The sequence below is a fragment of the Rattus norvegicus genome, chromosome 9 (assembly GCF_021556685.1).
Source record: "Rattus norvegicus strain SHRSP/BbbUtx chromosome 9, alternate assembly SHRSP_T2T, whole genome shotgun sequence".
Classification (NCBI taxonomy): domain Eukaryota; kingdom Metazoa; phylum Chordata; class Mammalia; order Rodentia; family Muridae; genus Rattus; species Rattus norvegicus.
The window spans coordinates 15,308,143-15,328,868 of NC_141542.1; the positions used below are offsets into that span (position 1 = coordinate 15,308,143).

General features: G+C 38.5%; 1 protein-coding gene across 3 annotated transcripts in view; it reads right to left on the reverse strand.

Annotated features, from left to right (window-relative positions):
• Positions 1 to 17,585, reverse strand: part of Slc5a7 (solute carrier family 5 member 7) — a 31,016-nt gene extending 13,431 nt beyond the window's left edge. Inside the window, exons 1-5 of one of the 3 annotated variants that reach the window (XM_087567901.1) lie at positions 17,143 to 17,343; positions 15,886 to 16,117; positions 11,100 to 11,213; positions 10,249 to 10,404; positions 4,970 to 5,118 (exon numbers count right to left, since the gene is read on the reverse strand). In XM_087567901.1, coding sequence (XP_087424027.1) covers positions 4,970 to 5,118; positions 10,249 to 10,404; positions 11,100 to 11,213; positions 15,886 to 16,063 — 597 coding nt within the window. In that variant the 5' untranslated portion in view covers positions 16,064 to 16,117; positions 17,143 to 17,343. 3 annotated transcript variants of the gene reach the window in all.
• Positions 17,586 to 20,726: the final 3,141 nt, after the last annotated feature.

Below are 20,726 nucleotides of genomic sequence, written 5' to 3' on the forward strand. Positions count from 1 at the left end.
AACATATTTCAGCCTAATGCTTGGCTATTATCAATGAGTTTCAAAACACAGAAACAAATGGGAGTATCATAGATCATCCTGACAAAGCTTAGGTGAGCAGGGGCTTTGGATAGAAAGATGCTCCTAAGAGCAAGATGGCAGAACAAACAGCCTCTGGGTTAGAATAGGGAAAAAAGAAAGGGAAGACAAAGTAAATCCAGTGTTTAGCTTAGGATCTTTCAGGGTGATTACAAAACCCATAGAATTACAGAATCTGAGAAGGTATGGTTAAAGTATAGGTTGATTAGGTATGCATGTATGGGAATAAAAGCTATGAGAATAAAGTATATTTAGAGAGTCAACTTTATTGTGCTTTAATTAAGAAATCCATAATTATATAGTATTTTTTAACCTAATACTAAACAATGTTGGACACACCCCACATAAAGTTTGAGATGCTGGGGACCATAATGACAAGGAAGAAAAATCTGCTAGGAATACTGTGTCTTAGAGCACGAGGCTATGGCCTCTTTCGGGCCCTGTATGATTACTGAGAGACCCCCAGGCTTGCTTCTTTGGTGGAAGCATCTTGTGATGTTATTTCTGCAACTGTTCTTAGTTCTTACCATTCTTTTTATCTATTTACTGATCCTTCTCTTTCCTCCTTCCTTGATTAAACCAGTATTTGGTCACCTGGCAAGACATAGTAGGAGCCCACTGGGTATCCGGAAACTAGATGTTACCAATAATTTTAAAGTGAAGGCTGTTCATGAATTGAAGAGAAATGTATGTTATGGTCACTCACTCAAGGTGAAAATAGAAGTAACCTAGAGCCATGGGTAGAGATGAGTAAATCTGCAGTTGTTCTCCTAGTCTTAGTCTCAATTCTGTACAATAAAAATGGGACATTTTTATTACAAAACTAAGGATAGAATAACATACAAATATTTCCCAGAAATTCAGCAATGGGTTCCTTGGGTTCAGGGATAATATTGGTAGCCCCGTAGGAATTTATCACACAGATTGAGTGAGGATGTTCCTGTAGACAGGCAGATGTGGTCCTGAAGAGTGCAGGGTGACCAGTATGACTTCATATTTGCCCTTTTATGTAACCATACTGTCTCACACATGTCTGAAAGATACTTTGTAACCGCAATATTGCTGCTCCTGACCTCACTGGAGACTGGTGATCAGGAGATATAAAAATTGTACTTGCTTGACAAATACAGAGGCAAATGCTTGTGGCCAACCACTGAACTGAGAACAAGGTCCCCATTGGAGGTGTTAGTTGAAGGATTGAAGTTGCTTAAGGGGTTTGCAACTCCATAAGAACAATACCAACCAAACAGAGCTCCCAGTGACTAAACCACCATCCAAAGAGTACACAGGGAGATCCACATGGCTCCAGCTGCATATTTAGTAGAGGATGGCCATATTGGGCACCAATGGGAGGAGAAAGTTTTGGTACTGCCAAGGCTGGACCCCCCAGTACAGGGGAATGTCAGTGTGGGGAGGTGGGAAGGGATGGGTTAATGGGTGGGGGAACACTTTCATAGGGAAAGGGGGATGGGATTGGAGGTTATAGATGGGTAACTAGGAAAGGCGATAACATATGAAATATAAATTTAAAAAATCCAACAAAATGTTTTAAAAAATCGTGCTTGCTGTAAAACATTTTTGTGTGAGATTGTATGGTTCCCTTTTTCTGTTCTAAATTTGTACTACTCTGTATCACAAAATAATGCTGACACGGGAAAATAGAGAAGCCTTTTTCTATGCCTCTATGAATTTTGTAACCCAATTTCATTGTATAATTCCAATAAAAGATGGGCTGAGTCAAGTCTATGTGGGCATTCTGACTTGTCAGTTCAGAACACTCTCACGGAAATCAATAAGCCTGTCAATTTCCTCAGTTGGTTCGTTATTTGCCTACTCTACTCATAGTCCTTGACGACTCTGACTCGTGTCAAGGCTGGACCCCAGCAACATAGAGATTATCTAATTTAACCTAGGAATAAAAAATAGTTTACCCCTATAATTTAATTCACTTAGTAATATTTTATGGGAAAGATTTTTCCAACATATATCCCTACATGTTTCCCCTCCATAACTACACCTATACACTTGAGTCATTAGTCTATGTGTCTTACATTCTAGTCTCATGTAAAGCAATGAGGCAGGATATACATTGTTGGTTAATAGATTTATCACCTGGAGTTGGGTTTGTTAGGATAACAAGTGCATCAATTATGAAAGCTTCTACCACCTATATGGACCTCATCTCTGACACTATAGGAGAACAGCCTTTGTGTTTTCTGCTTTCTTTATGAATAGCTAAGATTGTGCTGAGTTAAATCTAGAGTCTTATACATTCACTTAGTATGGACAATTTGAAAATAAACAGTGAGAATTCTTGAGCAAATTAAATATTCTGTAATTTAACTTTAAAATGTGTGAATGACATCTTATAAAAGTGTATAGAAGAAGAATTGAAATGGAGGCTGTGCTACTATATGGGAATTAATATTTACAGTGTAAGTCAGATTGCAGTCAAATGATTCCTCTGGGATATTATTATTGATAATACAAAGGTACAATAAAAAGTTATCAGATTCATCTCCATGCATGTAGGATAAAAAACAAAGTAGTCACTGGAAAATTTTTACACTAAGAAAAATAAGAGAAAATATGATTGAGGATATTTTAATCCTGATTGGAAAATGAGTGCACATTCTTTGTCTGTAGCTCTGCACAAGGACAGTTGACATGATGTTCATATTTAATGAGACTGTGCACATGGACTCATGTCAGTCCATGACACATGTAATGGTTTGTATATGCTTGGCCCAGGGATTGGTATTATTAAGAAGTGTGGCCTTGTTGGATTAAGTGTGTCACTAAGGGCATGGACTTGAAACCCTCATCCTAGCTGCCTGGAAGTTAGTATTTGGCTAGCAGCCTTCAGTTGAAGATGTAGAACTCTCAGCTCCTCCTGTAACATGCCTGACTGGATGCAGACATGTTCCTGCCTTGATGATATTGGATTGAACCTCTGAACCTGTAATCCAGCCCCAATTAAATGCTGTCCTTTATAAGACTTGCCTTGGTCATGTTATTTGTTCATAGCAGTAAAACCCTAACACAACACAGAATGCACATTTCCATTCATTCTTCTTGGATATGAATTATATTTTAAGATTTGAGGATGCAAAGAATCACAAGTAGACTAGTGTATATTTAACATGCCCCAAAATGCTTTCACTGTTATTCTAATATTAGTAATACTACATAGTGACAGTATTCTTTGCTGAATAGTATATGTGTGGGATCTAATTTATCGTAGGACTAACATAAACAGTAAATCTTTTTAATCTCTTATGTAATTAAGCCCCTTATTTTTAGATCACACAGACTGAAGACTAATACTTCAATCTTTGAATTTAGTAATCACATACTTTTGTGACCTATCAGTTACCTTGTAGTAACTAACAGAAGCAGAGTAGTATTTTGCCTAGCTTGCCACTAAACCTTATCTTTGCTCATGAGTGTTGCTACTGACTACCAAAAGTATTACAAGAAAATTAGATTCAAACTAATAGGGGTAGAAGGCAGGGAAAAAGGGGAACATGATCAAGGTACTGCGGGGGAATCAGGAGTGAAGCCTCAAGGGCCAACAGAATGAATGGAAATATACAACCACGGGAGGGGGGCTCTATAATGTACCAGGGACCTGGGAGATGAGAGAATATCAAGATTCGAAGGGAGAGACCTTAGATGAAATGCCCAACACTGGGGAGAGGGAACTTGTAGAATTCACTTCTAGTAGAATGACAGGGTATCACATGGAGGGATGAGTTTGCCATCCTACAATCAAAACTCTGACCCAAAATTGTTCCTGTCTAAAAGACAGGAGCAGAGACAAAAATGGAGAAGAGACTTGAGGGAAAGTAGGTCAAGTGACTGGCCCAAATTGGGACCCATTTCAAGGGAAGGCTCCAAGACCTGATACTATTACTGATGCTATGATATACTTACAGACAGGAGCCTAGCATGGTTGCCCTCCAAAAGACCCAACCAGCAGCTTACTGAGACAGAAGCAGATACTTACATCCAATCAATGATCTAAACTTAGGTCCCCTTTAGTTGAATTAGGGAAAGACTGGAAGAAGTTGAAGAAGAGGGCAACCCCATAGGAAGACCTGCAGTCTCAACAAACCTGGACCCCCGAGATCTCTCAGACCCTGAGCCACCAAGCAGGCAGCATACACTAGTTAGTCTGAGGCTACACACACACACACACACACACACACACACACACACACACACACACACACACAGAAAGAGAGAGAGAGAGAGAGAGAGAGAGAGAGAGAGAGAGAGAGAGAGAGACAAACACACACACACACAGAGGACTGCATGGTTTGGCCTCAATGAAAGAAGACACACCTAATCCTTTAGAGACTTGAGGCCCCAGGGAATGGAGAGGCCTGGCAGGGTATGTGAGGGGATGCAGGGGTATGGGACATCTTGGAGACAGGGGAGGAGAAATGGGCTGAGGAACATTCAGAGAGTAGACTGGGAGGGAGGATAATGACTGAGTTGTAAAAAAAGATTAAAGATAACAATAATCACAATAATAATGATAATAATTGTAATAATGATAATAATAATAGAAAGCAGAACCCAAATATTTGCAAGAGTTAGAGCATACCTTTTTGTCAAAAGCTACCAAAAAATATAGCCAGGGCTTTTGATCTATCCAATTCATAGAAAAAATAGTATTTCAAACAGTATTAAATATACTGTGTATTTTTATTGTATAAAACTATATATCCACTGATTTTTGCTGAGTTACATATTATCTTTTAGATGGAAATAAGGCAGGCAGACAGAGAGGGAAGGGGGAAGAAAAGAAGGAAGGAAGGAAGGAAGGAAGGAAGGAAGGAAGGAAGGAAGGAAGGAGAAGAAATATGAGAGTTATGCCACTTACCAATCCTATAAAAATGCAGAATAGCTGTACAACATCAGTATATGCCACAGAGTAGAGCCCTCCCACGAGGGTATAAAGAATGGCAATGAGTGCGGAGACAATGACCGATATGTTCACATCCACATCAATGATTACGCTGATGGTAGCCCCTGGAAGAAAATGATTAGGCAGCTCAGTGGGCAAGAAACACAAATTATTCTGCTTCCAAAGTGCCAGACAGGAGATATGTCCCAGGGGCTTGTGGGATGTGTACATGACAACAGTGGAAAAGAATTGTGTGGAAATTTTGTCTTAACATTTTATATATATGTATATATACATATATATATATTTCTACATATAGCAGTATACATCATAAGTTGGTCTTTTGCTAGTTCATCTATATTATACATATGTGAAACATGACAAGTGAACAACTAGAAATATGGGTAAATTAAATTTTATTCTCAGGACTTGTAATTCCTTTAGTATATGAAATGCTAACTTAATTAAACATGTATAGTGGACTTTCTTACATCCATAAGAAGTCTTTCTGAGAGGCATGAACAGCCATTTCCACAATTTACAATAAATATTTATTTCTATTTTGTCTTATGCTAGCCCACTGTAACAAATTCTACAAGATACCAAAGAGCTGAGTTGAATTTATAGAAGAAAATAATAAAATTAATTACTGAAGTTCTCAAGTTTTTCTTTCTCAAAGACTTGATAGATCTCTAAAAATCATATAGTTGATATATGTGTGGCTTCTCCTCAGAATGCCAACAGACTAAAGAGTACAGGCTTTAAAAATCATAGCTTAAGAGTTCTCTTTGGTGGCTTTCTCTTTAGGTTGTAGGTTTCTTTGTGGGTAGGGCGTAGGCATTGTCAAAGTAGACTTTTATGTCCCTCTCTGTGAGTCTGCAGATAGCTTTACAATCAACAGGAGCATAGCTCTCCAGAATTGATGGGTTCTGGCAGGGGCCAGGTGATGGAGGGGGAAGGACTCAGTTTTCTTTAAGGGTCTGGCCGCCAGGAGTTTGGCCATGCTCTAGTGATTATATATATCTGGTAAATACAAATAGGACTTATTTTATCTTGTCTTTGTTTCTTTGTTTCTCTTTCTTTCTTTCTTTCTTTCTTTCTTTCTTTCTTTCTTTCCTTCTTCTTCTTCTTCTTCTTCTTCTTCTTCTTCTTCTTCTTCTTCTTCTTCTCTCCTCCTCCTCCTCCTCCTCCTCCTCCTCCTCCTCCTCCTCCTCCTTCTCCTCCTCCTTCTCCTTCTCCTTCTCCTCTTTCTCCTTATCCTTCTCCTTCTCTTTCTCCTTCCTTCTTCTTCCTCTTCTCCTCCCTTTGTGGAGGGAGTTGCAAGGTTTGGAAGTGGAACTGAGAGGCCTTGGGAGCAAGGGTATTTGGTGTTCCTGATATGAAATTTCAAAATAATCAATAAAAATACTATTGGGAAAAAAAGAAATCATACTTTAGGGTGTGGAGAGAAAGATCAGTGGTTAAGAATATCTATTGTTCTTGCAGAGGACCCTGGCTCAGTTCCCAGTACCCAAATGGTATCTCATGAGCATCTGTAACTCCAGTTCCAGGAGATCTGACACCTCTTTTAACCTTCATTGTGTAGGTCATAGTGTATATACATACATACAGGTAAAACATTCATACACACAGTATAATAAAATAAATAAATTTAAAATTAAGGAAGAGGAAAATCATAGTTTTAATAGGTTTCATCTTCAATTTGTTTGCTTTTTTATCTTATGACACTGTTTATTCTGTTTGTTGGTGCCTGTCTTTCGACTGAGAATTTTATGAATTGGCAGTTTGGAACTCTTTAACAGTCATGTTCACAGTGTATAACACCTACCAGGGAGGAACAGCCATTATTTTAAAAAGCAGTTTAGGTTGTTTTGAAACACTAATACAAAATACTTTTCAGCTTTAACTTATGGTAAGATGAAAATTTCCTTAAATAAAAAGAAAAATATAATAAGTACCTCTGGTTCAAATAGAAGACACCAAGTATCTGTTACTGCTTTTAACAAATGCAGAAGTTACTGTACTGATATTTAACAAGATTTTTTTGTCTGAAGCTTGTTTTTAATGTTGGAATTTAGTTGAAATATCTTTGTCATATCTTTGCTGAAGTTTCTGATTTCATAATGTTTTCAAGTTATAACTCTGTAAATTATAAGCATTTCAATCATAGGGAACATCTACAGCACTAGATGTTCAGTCTTTAGAGATGCTATCATTTGGTTGCAACTCAGTGGCCTTAGTGAAGTCTTCTGCCTCTTTATCACATCTGGGTTGAATTTTTCTCAAAATATTTTCCATATGATTACATTAATTGTAGTGAGGAAAAAACTGCATCTGCCGGTATAATATTATGAAAAAAAGTCACTGAATTTAGCTGCTAGAAATGTAAGACATTTTATTCAAGCATCCTATGATGCTATCAAAAGTTTTGGATTATTTCTAGGTCAAATGATAATCAGACCTTGCCTGTCAGCACCTGGCTGGTATTGAATGGTACTAAATGTTACAGTGTAGTGTGGTTCAGCAAGCGATGTCTAGTGAGAAGACATAATAAGCAAAAAAGATATAGCAGAGTCGTAGGTTCTGAAGAACTTTCAGGATGTCAGTGTTACCCACTCACTGACAGCTGGATCTGAACATAAGGAAACAAATCTTGTTTAACATAGTAGACAAGACATGAGACGGATAAATGCTTGACTCATATCTGGAAGAGGTTCTTCAGTAAATGAAAGTGAGAGAAGACTAGACAAAGAAGTGGTCATGCAGATGAAACCGGAATGTAGTCATCCGCCAGGGATTCTGGGAGGCTGCTCCCATCTTGAATACACAGTGAGAATGATCTCTTCTGTATATTACTTTAAATACCAATTATGGAGAAAAGATTCAGCTCTGTTTTCATTGCCCATGCTCCTTCCTAGTGAGAGGGAGATGATCACAGATAGAGTTTATATTTGTCTGTTCTTAAATGTTCCAGGATTATTTCCTAGAAACAGTACTTTTGAAATATATCTAGCAGAGACAATAATTTTATACACATGTGCTGTTAGAACATAGATTCTATCAAGGGAATATACATATGCAAACACACATATGCAAACACGCATAGTATGTGTGAAGAGACTGTGTGTATATATCTGTTACTATATATGTATGTGTATAAAGAGAGACTATTGACATGTTTTCAGAAACTCTGAAATACATATAAAGACATACACAAATATCTACAGAAGCAATTATATTAAAATTCAGAGTTTAGCTACTATGTTTTGCATTTTTAAAATGCCATAGAAACATCAGCTCATTAACTCTATTCGCCTTTAGGACTATTATTCAGTCTTTATTCAGCCAGAGAGAGCCTTTTGTATTTAGCCGTTATTTAGCTTGCTCCTTTTTGTCATACCATGGCAGGTAATCTGTTCTTAAACCTAAAATTTCTACTGTCAAACTTTTGGCAAACAAAGTCTCCTTGTTTCTTAGCTAATGAGCACAAGGTTGGGGGATCCATTATATCATTAGGTGAGGGATGTTGTCCAGCAGAGGGGAGTGTCATTTCTCAAACGTATTGGCATATTTTATAAACCAATTGTCTTTTTTTTCCCCACCATCACTCATTTCTGTCCATGGCCATAAACCAAGAAAAGTACCTTTGCTCTAACCACTTAACGCCTGGCTGTAGACTCAATCAAGGCTTGCCCTTTCATTTGGAAAAGAGATGCGAAGTCCTGTGTAGGAGAATGCATAGTTGTGGCCACCCAGTCCATTGAAGAGGGCTGTGCTGGTTCAACTTTGCAGCTGCCCAGCAAGCAACTCCACACACAGTAGACTGAGGCGTGTTTGCCTTTGGTCTAAAGGTAGTATATTGAGGCTAAAGAGTTTTCATAGTCCTGCTGAAAATACAGGAGGTGAGTCCAAAGTATAGGCAACTGGATGTGTAAGGTGTCAGAGGAAGACTCCCAGCTCTGGAGAACGAATTCAGGAGGCGAATTGAGAAAAGAAAGCAAAGGCTCTCTGCCATGCCTGCTGAACCCTGCTGAAAATTTTAGTTTGAAAACAAAAGAGAGTTATGCACCCTGAACTTAGAAAAAGTTCATTACCATAGGAGGGCAAAACTGCCAACAGGGAGAATCAGCATTGATCCCAGAGAGGAAGGCCTGGCTGAGACAGATAGAAGGGAGAGGTAGACAGAGGTAAGGGTGGGGGTAACTGAGTATCCAGGAGATCTGAAGAGTTTAGTATGGTTCTAGAACTGAACTGAGGCTGGCAGAATGGAGGCAGCAAGCCAAGTGAGACAGTGCACAGCGTCCCCAGCATTTGCCTCTCCAGGTACTGGAGATGGGAGCCTAAGGTTGTTTACATTTCAACTGGCCTTGTTGTTTTAACCTCTAAATATGCATCTCCAAGAGTAGTAGACTGGGATGCAGAGAAGCTAGGGCCTGAGAACCTCTCAGATGTTGGCCAGAAAACGCTTAAGATTCTGAGAGAATTCTCCCTGTGTTCTGTCATTGCTAGTTTTAATTCCACTGGTTGTCAAAGTAGTATTCTTTCAGAAAGAACTTAGCTTTGCTTGTCTAGTTAGTTGGCATTGCTTGAATGACTGCCTATTGTATCCATAGGCTGTGTGGTCCCATTTTTCTGCAACACTTACTTACTGTTGAGATGTTTGCTTTGTTTTATTTTGCTTTTAATAGAGCACATCTCATGCAACAATATTACTGCTTTGAAAAATCTTTGAGAAGTTTAGTTTTCCATATGTTTATCAATTTTAGCATGGCAGTCATCAGAAGGGAAAACAGGAAGAGGTAACATGTGTTTTCAAAATAGTTACTGGAATAGTTTCAGAATAGTTACTGGAAGTACAACTTTAAAGGTAAAAATACATTAATTAAATTTCTTTAAGACTAGGGATTTTTGTAAACCTTTGGCTAATGGACAAGTTTTTAATCTTCTGATCAAACTGTACCTCTTAGTTATGCTTAATTGCATTTTATGCTAATTCATACATAACCTTCAAAAACAGCTCATGATCTTTATAACTCATGACCACGCTTCAATGATGTGATTCAGGCTCAAAACAAATGAATCTGAGATTAGATTTCTTTCACCACTATAGTGATATTTTAGTAAGTATAGAATTATTGTTGAGATTTTATAAGGTAAATATGGATTTGGGCATGGTTTTAAGGATTTTTTTTAAAAAGAGGCCAAACTGTATGCTTAGGAAGTGAAGACCCAGTAGAACTGTCTTCAGTCCTTACCTAATGCAGAGAAAATCGCTGCAGCCCAGAACATCTCTCCCATCAGTGCAGGGATGAACAGCAGCCCACCCATGCGCTTTCCATAGATCTGTTGAAACGGGTCTAACATAGTCACATATCCCTTGGAACGCATAGGTTTTGCAAAAAACAGGCCACCTAAAACAAATCAAACAAGGGCTTGTGGGAATAAAAACATCATGAAAGATACTTTTTTACTACACTATCTCCCCCACTCCAGGAAAATAGATTTTTATGATATCAATATATACACGGAGGAACATGTCTTACATGTCCTATGAATATAGTATTACCAAGAAATATTTAGCAACCTAATGTAAATTTCTTAGTTCATCTAACACTACGCATGCCCATTGGGCAACTCGATGACATAAATGAGGCCCATGAATTGAAAGACATGGACCAGGTCAGTGTTATTAAAATACTTTGATACATTTGTGTTACACAATCCAACACTGATTGAGCACAAAGCCCAATAAAAGCATTTTGTGTAGCAAACTGAGAAATTCTCTTATATAATATTCAAACTTTTAGCAGTTTGACTTACCACAAGGAACAAGGGACAACTGATTAGGCTTTAATGATATCTCCATACTATTTTTGAAAGAAATACATCATAGCTGTTTAAGAAATTCACTGTTCTAGTGGCTACATGATCAAAGAATTTTTATACAGTTTATAACCAGGAGATTAATAATCCAAGCATTGGTGTTATGCTACATAACAATTTCTGGTAATTGCTACTTAGAAATTTTCTCTACAATAGTTTTACTTACTATTTATGCTTTATGCTGAGTACTGAGTGAGTCACTGAGATCTTAATACCTACTTACCTAAAATCAGACTCAGAGAATATCCAATGGGTGCCTGAGCCCAAGCTAGACCACAACCTGGCCCATAAACTGCTTCAGCTGTCCCGTTGATGTAACCTCCTCCAACCCAGGTGGCTGAAATAAAATAAAGAGTAAGGTTGTAACACTATTCACCTGCTGTGCTCTAAGTCTAACTGTCCAACATAGTAGCCACTGGCGTCACGTGGCTATATTAAGTTCTGCAATGTAGTTAGTACTCTTTAAAATATTCTGTTAGATATGTTTTTCAGATATATGAATGTTGTGTCGTGCAACTATTACATAAAAGCATTTATAGAACCAAACAAAGCAGGCTCTGGCTGGGGAAACTTGGGCCAAGACTGACTTACAACCTACTAATTTCTCTCACTAGATAATAGATCCGATTCTTCTTTTCTTTAATATAAAATGTTATTAATTCTTTGAAAATTTCATATAATGAATTTTATTCAGCACCAATACCTTCCACTAAAGCCTCACAGATCCAAAATATTTTATTCTTAGTAGAAAAAAATAATTTAAGAGAGTTTTTAGATTTCATATGTACTTCTAAGAGAATAACAGAAAGATTCAGTGTGATTTCTGTGTTCAATACACAGGGCATGATATGAGTCCTAGGCTCTTAATACTTTTATCATATAGGAGGATGAATAATCCAATTAGGACCGCAACATAAAAGAATACATGCCTATGTATAGAAAACTTGTCTACACCATTAAGATATGATTGATCATTTTTATGCCAAAATTCAGTTCCTTTTTTGTCCAACAGGCAAAGAAAAGTATGTTGGGGGTTAATACAAGTTTAAAAAATATACATATGTATATTGTGTGTATAACAACTATATATATGTGTGTATATATATATATATATATATATATATATATATAGTGTGTGTGTGTGTGTGTAACAACAATTAAAGAAAGAGAGGCAATTTGAAAAAGAGTAAGAAGGGGTATACGGAACAGTTTAGAGCAGGAGACAGAAAGAGAGAAATGATGTAATTGTATTACAATATTAAAAACAAAAGAAAATATGTTAACTTGAGAAGACTTAATGATTAGGAATTTTAGGAAAACTTAATGTGAAATTTATGTCTTCAATCCTGTCATGGACAGGAACTGTACAGCAAAGACTCCCATCTTCACAGAAGGTTTCAAACCATCCATTGCTTTTCTCATTCTCATTCCTGTTGAACTTTTAGAATTCCCTGTCCCTATCCAGAACACTAAATATGTAACAAGGAACAGAAGAAATCTATTCTTACAAGATTCAGATCCTGAATCTTCATCTTTGAACTAAGATGGCTGAAACTGATGCAATGCTAGCAATACCTTGGTTCAGAATAAAAATGGCTCTAAGATCTTAAACAGCACAGAGCTTATTAGTAACTACATTTCACTGTGCAGCTTTTTCAGTCATTATATTTACTCAGTGATTCCATTTATTCTAATGCAGAAGTGAAAAACTTTGTCAATTACCATGATTAAAAACAGTTTTTCCAGCAACCAACAGATTGGGAAAAGATCTTTACCAATCCTACAACAGATAGGGGGCTTATATCCAAAATATACAAAGAACTCAAGAAGTTAGGCCGCAGGGAGACAAATAACCCTATTAAAAAATGGGGTTCAGAGCTAAACAAAGAATTCACAGCTGAGGAATGCTGAATGGCTGGGAAACACCTAAAGAAATGTTCAACATCTTTAGACATAAGGGAAATGCAAATCAAAAGAACCCTGAGAATCCAACTCACCCCAGTCAGAATGGCTAAGATCAAAAACTCCGGCAACAGGAGATGCTGGTGAGGATGTGGAGAAAGAGCAACACTACTCCATTGTTGGTGGGATTGCAGACTGGTACAACCATTCTGGAAATCAGTCTGGAGGTCCCTCAGAAAATTGGACATTGAACTACCTGAGGACCCAGCTATACCTCTCTTGGGCATATACCCAAAAGATGCCCCAACATATAAAAAAGACACATGCTCCACTATGTCATAGCAGCCTTATTTATAATAGCCAGAAGCTGGAAAGAACCCAGATTCCCTTCAACAGAGGAATGGATACAGAGAATGTGGTACCTCTACACAATGGAATATTACTCAGCTATCAAAAACAATGACTATGAAATTCATAGGCAAATTGAGGGAACTGGAAAATATCATCCTGAGTGAGGGAACCCAATCACGGAAAAACACACATGGTATGCACTCATTGATAAGTGGCTATTAGCCCAAATGCTTGAATTACCCTAGATGCCTAGAACACATGAAACTCAAGACGGATGATCAAAACGCGAATGCTTCACTCCTTCTTTAAAAGGGGAACAAAAATATCCTTGGGAGGGAATAGGAAGGCAAAGTTTAGAACAGAGGCAGAAGGAACACCCATTCAAAGCCTGCCCCACATGTGGCCCATACATATACAGCCACCCAATTAGACAAGATGGATGAAGCAAAGAAGTGCAGGCAGACAGGAGCGGGATGTAGATCACTCCTGAGAGACACAGCCAGAATACAGCAAATACAGAGGCTAATGCCAGCAGCAAACCACTGAACTGAGAACAGGACCCCCGTTGAAGGAATCAGAGAAAGAACTGGAAGAGCTTGAAGGGGCTCGAGACCCCACATGAACAACAATGCCAAGCAACCAGAGCTTCCAGGGACTAAGCCACTACCTAAAGACTATACATGGACTGACCCTGGACTCTGACCTCATAGGTAGCAATGAATATCCTAGTAAGAGCACCAGTGGAAGGGGAAGCCCTGGGTACTGTAAGACTGAACCCCCAGTGAAATAGATTGTTGGGGGGAGGGCGGCAATAGGGGGAGAATGGAGAGGAGAACACCCATATAGAAGGGGAGGGGAGGGGTTAGGGGGATGTTGGCCGGGAAACCGGGAAACCGGGAAAGGGAATATCATTCGAAATGTAAATAAGAAATACTCAAGTAAATAAAAATAAATAAATAAATAAATAAATAAATAAATAAATACAAAAAAAACAGTTTTTCCATTTGTTATTGTTGAAGTCTTTTCTGGGCCAGATTTGTATATATATTTGTATATATATATATATATTTTATACATATATGTATGTATAATGTGTGTGAAATTGTGAGCAAGAACACAAATTCTTTTCAATTATATATTTTAAAATAACCTACATTTTCACTCTCTATTCTTTATGACATGCATGCAAACAGCTGAATCTTGTGACGTTTAAGTAAGATCGTTCAGATTTTAAATAAATGGCAATATTTACCAGCAGTATTTTGAGCTTTGAGAAAGAGTAGTTAAAAAGCCAACTAGACTATGATAGTACTTTATAATGCCCTCCTTTGACTATTTTTAATATACTTTAATGTTGTATTATATTTTTTAAAAATCTACATGTAATGATAGTATAAGCTCTGCAACATTGTATGACTATATAAAATACATTATTAAGAATAGTAGAATATTAAAATAATCAGCAATGAACATTGCTGGACATTCAACAGTTCATTTATTATTATTTGTGTGTACAAAGTACCTTTTAAAGGAGACATAGTACACCCTTAAGAAAGCTGTACACAGCACAACATGGAGGAATCATGAATGTGGTCATCAAAAGACCTGATGCTGATCTGTGTTTACTGAACCAGTCTGGAGATTCCCTTAACTGTGCAACCCTTTCACAGAGCCTTCTGTAAAGATCATATGAATCCATCTATGGAGAGTAAATGTATACCTGAGTTTACAATTTGAATACTTGGTAAATTAAAAAAAATCTACAGTCCATTTCGAATAGTGCAGATTTCAGATGGCAAAAATGTTCAGAACAGAAAGACCATCTTCATAGGAGAATAAGATCCTGAGCTAACACACAACGTCAATTGTCTTTAAATAGCAGGTCTGCACAGAAATTGATATTTCATTTGGATTTAATTTCTAGTAAGACATTTTTCTAATGGGACATCAAGAGTTCTAGCTGGCATGTATCATGTTACCAGTGTTAAAAATACTTAGTAAGGTTCAGATCTAATATGTCGTTACTCAAAGCATTACCAATCATTTATAAGAATGAATTTTATATTGTTTTCAGAATTATTTTTGGAGAGCAAGACAAATATGAAAAACTATAGAAATTATTCTAAGACCAAAGGGCCCCTCCTAACACAAAGAAGATTATAAAGGAAGAGAGATGCACAGGATCCTCTGTGAATTCCTTTAAGGACACACCTTGACTTTTTCTTTTTTACACCAAGGACCCTGAAAACCTTATTTTTATTGTTGTAGATTGCTTTCTTTAAGGACAATAGGTATTAAATGAGAAGGTAATTGGCTTCCAGGAGGAATAATTAGATTGCATTCTATTGCCTCCAAAATGATTTATTTAGGCTAAAAACCACAACTAGGTAGTATTCACTTGTTATCTAAGACAGCTCAGTCACAACCCCATGCTTGCACTAATGGACACATTGACATGCCATCACGCTCTCTCATAGATTCACAGATTCCTCAACTCCTTTGTTTCTACCATTCCCACCCACTAGCTGGTTAAAAGAGAACATACTGCTTCCCTAATATTATGTTCAATATTATTATAAAATTGTTTTTGTCTAGAATTGCTGAAATTAAACCATGTTCTTTTTGTTTTAAATTAAATATGGAGTTACTTCAAAATATAAGTTGTGAAGTGAAAGAGCTCTAAAGGACAGACAGTAATGTTGATTTCTTCCTCGGAATACAAGCCAGCCCTGGGAAGGGAATACAAGGAAACCTACCTGTCATGGTAAAACCACCAACCAACAAACCAATGTCTCGGCCCCCAACTATGATGGCTTCGCTGCGTTCTTCTGCATTACCGCTGTTTTTGGTTTTCCATGCAGCCCATATTCCAACCAGAAATATAAGAAGGTAGAACAGGATAATCGCTACTAGTCCTTCTACATGGAAAGGCATTTTTTATTTAGGGTCGTGAAGATCCTTCCACAGAGGGCTACTTCATCAAATCTTCTGTAGAAAATACAGCAGTGCATTACTAAGCAGCCAAGCACTATGCTTACACAGGCTGCCAAAAATAAGCAGCTGGATCCAGACATCTTTTTTTTTCTTTTTTGAAAAAGCTTGCATTGAAATCCCATAGTACAAATCATGCCCAACAAGTGTCCAGTTCACTGCTCTGTTTCTGCTTAACAAGTTAATGGTTTGCATTCGAAGAAACAAAAAAGGAGTGAGCATAAATACAATTACAGGTTTTTTTTTTTTTTTTTGGTATTTCATAATTTCCTTCAAGTTAAAGTTTTGTATTACAACCCAGTTCCTCTGTCAACAGATTGTTCGCAAATGATTACGCCTGTATTTGCCTTTTGAAACTAAGCCAGTATCTATAATCATTTATTAATTTAAGTGTATTCCAAAGGAATACTCCAAGAAAGTCTCTCTCTCTCTCTCCTCTCTCTCTCTCTCTCTCTCTCTCTCTCTCTCTCTCTCTCTCTCTCTCTCTCTCTCTCTCTCTGTTCATTCTTCATTCTTTACTTATCGTTTTGGACTTCAGGAAACAGGTCCAAAAGTAACCCAATATAAAAATATCTGGCAAAAATACCTCTTTAAAAAAAACCGACTAAGAAAATTCTTTAAAAATCAATTTACTGTGACAACTAAGTATTTTCTGTTGTTTAAAAGAAAGACCCTCTCTATCCCTCTCAATCTTCCTTTGTCCTTAGTTCATGTCATGTCCACCCCACCCCCAACCTCACCCCCACCCCTACTCCCATCCCCACCCAGTGCCTCATCCTGGTCTCTACAGAAAAGGATTTCAAAATAAGGTAATGTATAAACTACAGTCACGGATACAAAAACTCAAACGATAAGAAGAGGACTTATGTCAACTTCTAAAATAAAGCTTGATCTTACGGAATTTTTGTTCTTTATTCCGAACAAATCAGAGCTATTTTCTTCACCCCAGTTCACACGCATAAGTTTTTGTGGGGGTCTGAGCTTTCCAAGTGGGTGATCGGGCTCTGGGTGCAAGCACTCACCTCCGGGATGTTCTGGAGCGCCCGGGACCTGGTGGGCGCCCCCTTTGTGAGCTCAACGCCACCAAATTCCCCTTACCACCAAACTCCGCGGCGCCCTGCTCCCCTTTGTCCCCGCGCTCCAGATCTCCTGAACCCACACTCCTACAACCTTTAGCATCCCTAGCGCCACAAGTGCTTCTTAATTGAGCGGAGGGTGTATCCCCAGCAGGCAGAGTCGATCCTTCCCGGCCAGCCCCGTGGGCGCGGCCCCAGCTCTTGTTCTCGCTGGGCTCTTACCTTGGCGTCACCCGGAGCTGATTTAGGGGTCCGGGTGTCCCCCCCAGTACGGAGCTGTGTGGGACAGCGAGGGAGGGAGGCGCGAGGTGAGTGGAGGGTGCCGACAAGGAGCTCGCTGAGGTCTCCGTGGGGCGAGGCGATCAATCAATTCGGGTATTGGAAAAAAGTCTCTTTATAAGGGCGGAAGGCGGGGGCGATCGTCAGAGCTCTGGAGAAGGACGTCAGAGCAAAGTGTTGCTGGGCGTACTGTGCCCTGGTGTGGCTCAGGGTGCACGGGCAAGGCCAAGCTCAGAGCTAGCACTTGTCCAACTTCATGTTCCCATCCCAAGTTAAGTTACCTGTTACCCTGGAATGGGGGAATCCAGACTAAAGGTTATTATCCAGTCTAACGTCCCACTCTATCATTCTGGGGTGCAAAAGACAGAAATGGACTTTAGAGAATTTCACTTGGAGATGCAGACTGAAAGCCTACAAACATGCCTTGAGGTGTCTCTATGAAAGATCTGTTATGGGCCCGGTCACTGTCTCAGGTTGAACTCAGTGGGGTGATTCAAGCCCTTGTTGGTGAGTTTTTTGGTAGCAACATTTTCGGAAGGTTTAGACTAGTCAGCCATCTTCTCTTTGCTTTATATTCATACTCTCTTCACTTAAAACTGGGTTCACCATGAAACTCTCTCACAGTTGCACAGCTGTTTAAAATAAAGTTGGTATGCAAGTCACAGGAAATGTCCTACTAGCTAGCCAAGCAAGGCTTCTCTACTTGAATATTCTACTCTAGCTTCTAAAAGTGCTCAGCCTATCACTTCAAACATGTTTATGTCTTTAGCATGCATACATATCTAGCACTACATATCTAGTATACTGCATATCTGGCATTTTGTGACGGGATTATCTATATATCTGTTGTACCTGTCTGTAATGGCTTTTTACCTTGTAAATATTTGTAGATATTTGTTGTAGATATTGTAGACTAAAGTACTTCTACATCATTTTAAATGTGTTGCAGGGAGAGGTGGTATAGAGAAAGAAAAGATTGAAAGTCACAAAGCCTCAGCTCTGAGCCCACTTTCTCACCTCTTTCTATACCCATCAAGCCAGTCTATTAAACAGTGAAACAGTGCATCTGACAGCTAGTGGGGTGAACTCCATACTTAGCTGCTGCTATCTCTCTAGGCAAAGCTGCAGAGGAGCTCCCATTCTAGACTGGATTTAGAGAGGGTCTTTTAACTGTATTCCCCATTCCTTTGTTCTTTGTGTAAACAGTAACTTCGCTTGCATTATCTGGGGTGATGTAATGAAGGTTTGTAACTAGTTAACTGGTTTATTTATTTATTTATTTATTTATTTATTTATTTATTTATGGAACAGACCATATTTGGGCTCAGGAAGGGCATTTTAAAGTAATTTAATGAAACTAACAGGAGGTGGACATGAAATTCACATAAACACTCAGTGTTTTAAGTGGGATCCCTTTTATTTTTGATACTAATTGAATTTGTATTTTGGACCTAGGCCACAGATTAATCCAAATTTTTCCTTCTGGAATATTCCTTAGGTGACGATACAAATATTTCAGTTGCAGCAGGACAGACTTCAGGAATGCATTGTCTGAGACAGTGTGGCAGTTTATGGGGCTAAGGTCAGGGAGTGTGACTCAAGCACAGAGACAGGAGAGCTGTCCTCACAGAACATCACTAGGGCTTAGGGATGAGAATCCGGAGTGCAGCCAGAGCTGGCACTCTGGGAGAGGTGGGGCTAGGGAACTTAATTAATTTTGAGAAGCCAGGAATATCAGGATGTAGACCAACTCCCTGATCTCAGTAGTGACAGTGACCTTGAAAGTGGCTTAAAAAAACTGGCAGACAGACTGTCCTTCATGACAAAGAACATCAGTGGAAAATGACAAGCACTGATGATGGATTGAGTCTAGCTTTTGGCAGACATGTCCTCATCTGTGAGCACCATTGTCTGACCACACAATGACAATGCACATGCATTTCTGATCCAGCATCCTCTTCGAGATGCATGTTTGTCTTTTGTCTTCACTCTAACACCCCTTTCTTCTTTCCTCAGAATCAGGAAATATATGTCAGTGGGAGTTGAATTCCAGATTTGGAAGCTGGAAAGCAAGCTCTCATTACAAATCATTTATTTAGCACACATGTCCTAATACTTTTTATATTACAAACAGGATTCTAAGACTGAGAGTATATGAAGAAAATGATATACAATGTCCTACCCTAAGTAACTTTTGTCCTTAACAGGAAAATAAAAGTAATATCACATAAAGGTCTTGTTTAGCCTCTTATTTTCAGTGCTGGGGAGGACATAGCATATCCCTCTACTTACAGACTTTAGGGGCAGCCCAGACATATCTTCATGACTGATACACTGTTCTTATTCACACAGCATAGGCTGTTGTGTACTAAGATTACGGTAGGTGCTGGATCCTTCTCCTCAATGAGCTTCAGTTGTCTGACCTAGCTGCCCATTAGCACCATTCATGGAATAGAGGCACTAGAAGCACCGTTTTTCAAAAACATTGATATATATGTACATTTGAGAATCAATGGCTATGACTTGAAGTGCACATTTGAACATAGAACATTAATCCAGATGCACTTAGTAAGATTCTATGTGTTCCTTTCCCACAATTCCTTAACCTCCTGGTTTCTCATAACCTTCAAGGGGACCCCTTTTAAATTTTAATTTACTACATTTCAATTGCGACTGGCCAAACATTTCAAAACACAGTGGTTATCATGATTATAGGATGCTTTAGAAATTGTACGAAAGTGATAATTTTGATTCTGTAATTCTTAGAAAAAGGTTTAGAGATATCTTTCCTTCTGACCCTTTCCCAGTGTGGTGGTTTGAATGAGAATGATCTTCAAGGAGCCATAATTTTTGAATGCTTGGCTTGTTCCTAGTCTAGTTGGTAGACTGCTTAGGAAGGATTAGGAGGTATGGCCTTGTTGGACGAGGTGTTTCACGAGAAGTGGGCTTTGAGGTTTCAACAGCCAACCTTGAGGATCACATGTGATTCCTAAGCTACTGCTTGGGTCCTGATTCAACTTGGTCCTTTTAAATTTTACAATGGTATGAAAGCATTCATGTTCAGCAGAACTCTCCGCTTTGAACTTGAATATTCCCATGGGTAACTGATATGTCACAAGACATTGGTTCCGGGTGGGCAGCAGCTGAGACAGCCATGTCTTCCATTATTGTAGGGGAAAATAATCAGCATTCTATGTTCACTGTATTCACCAAATCATGTGGGGCATTCAAAGTCTCATAATCAAATGGGC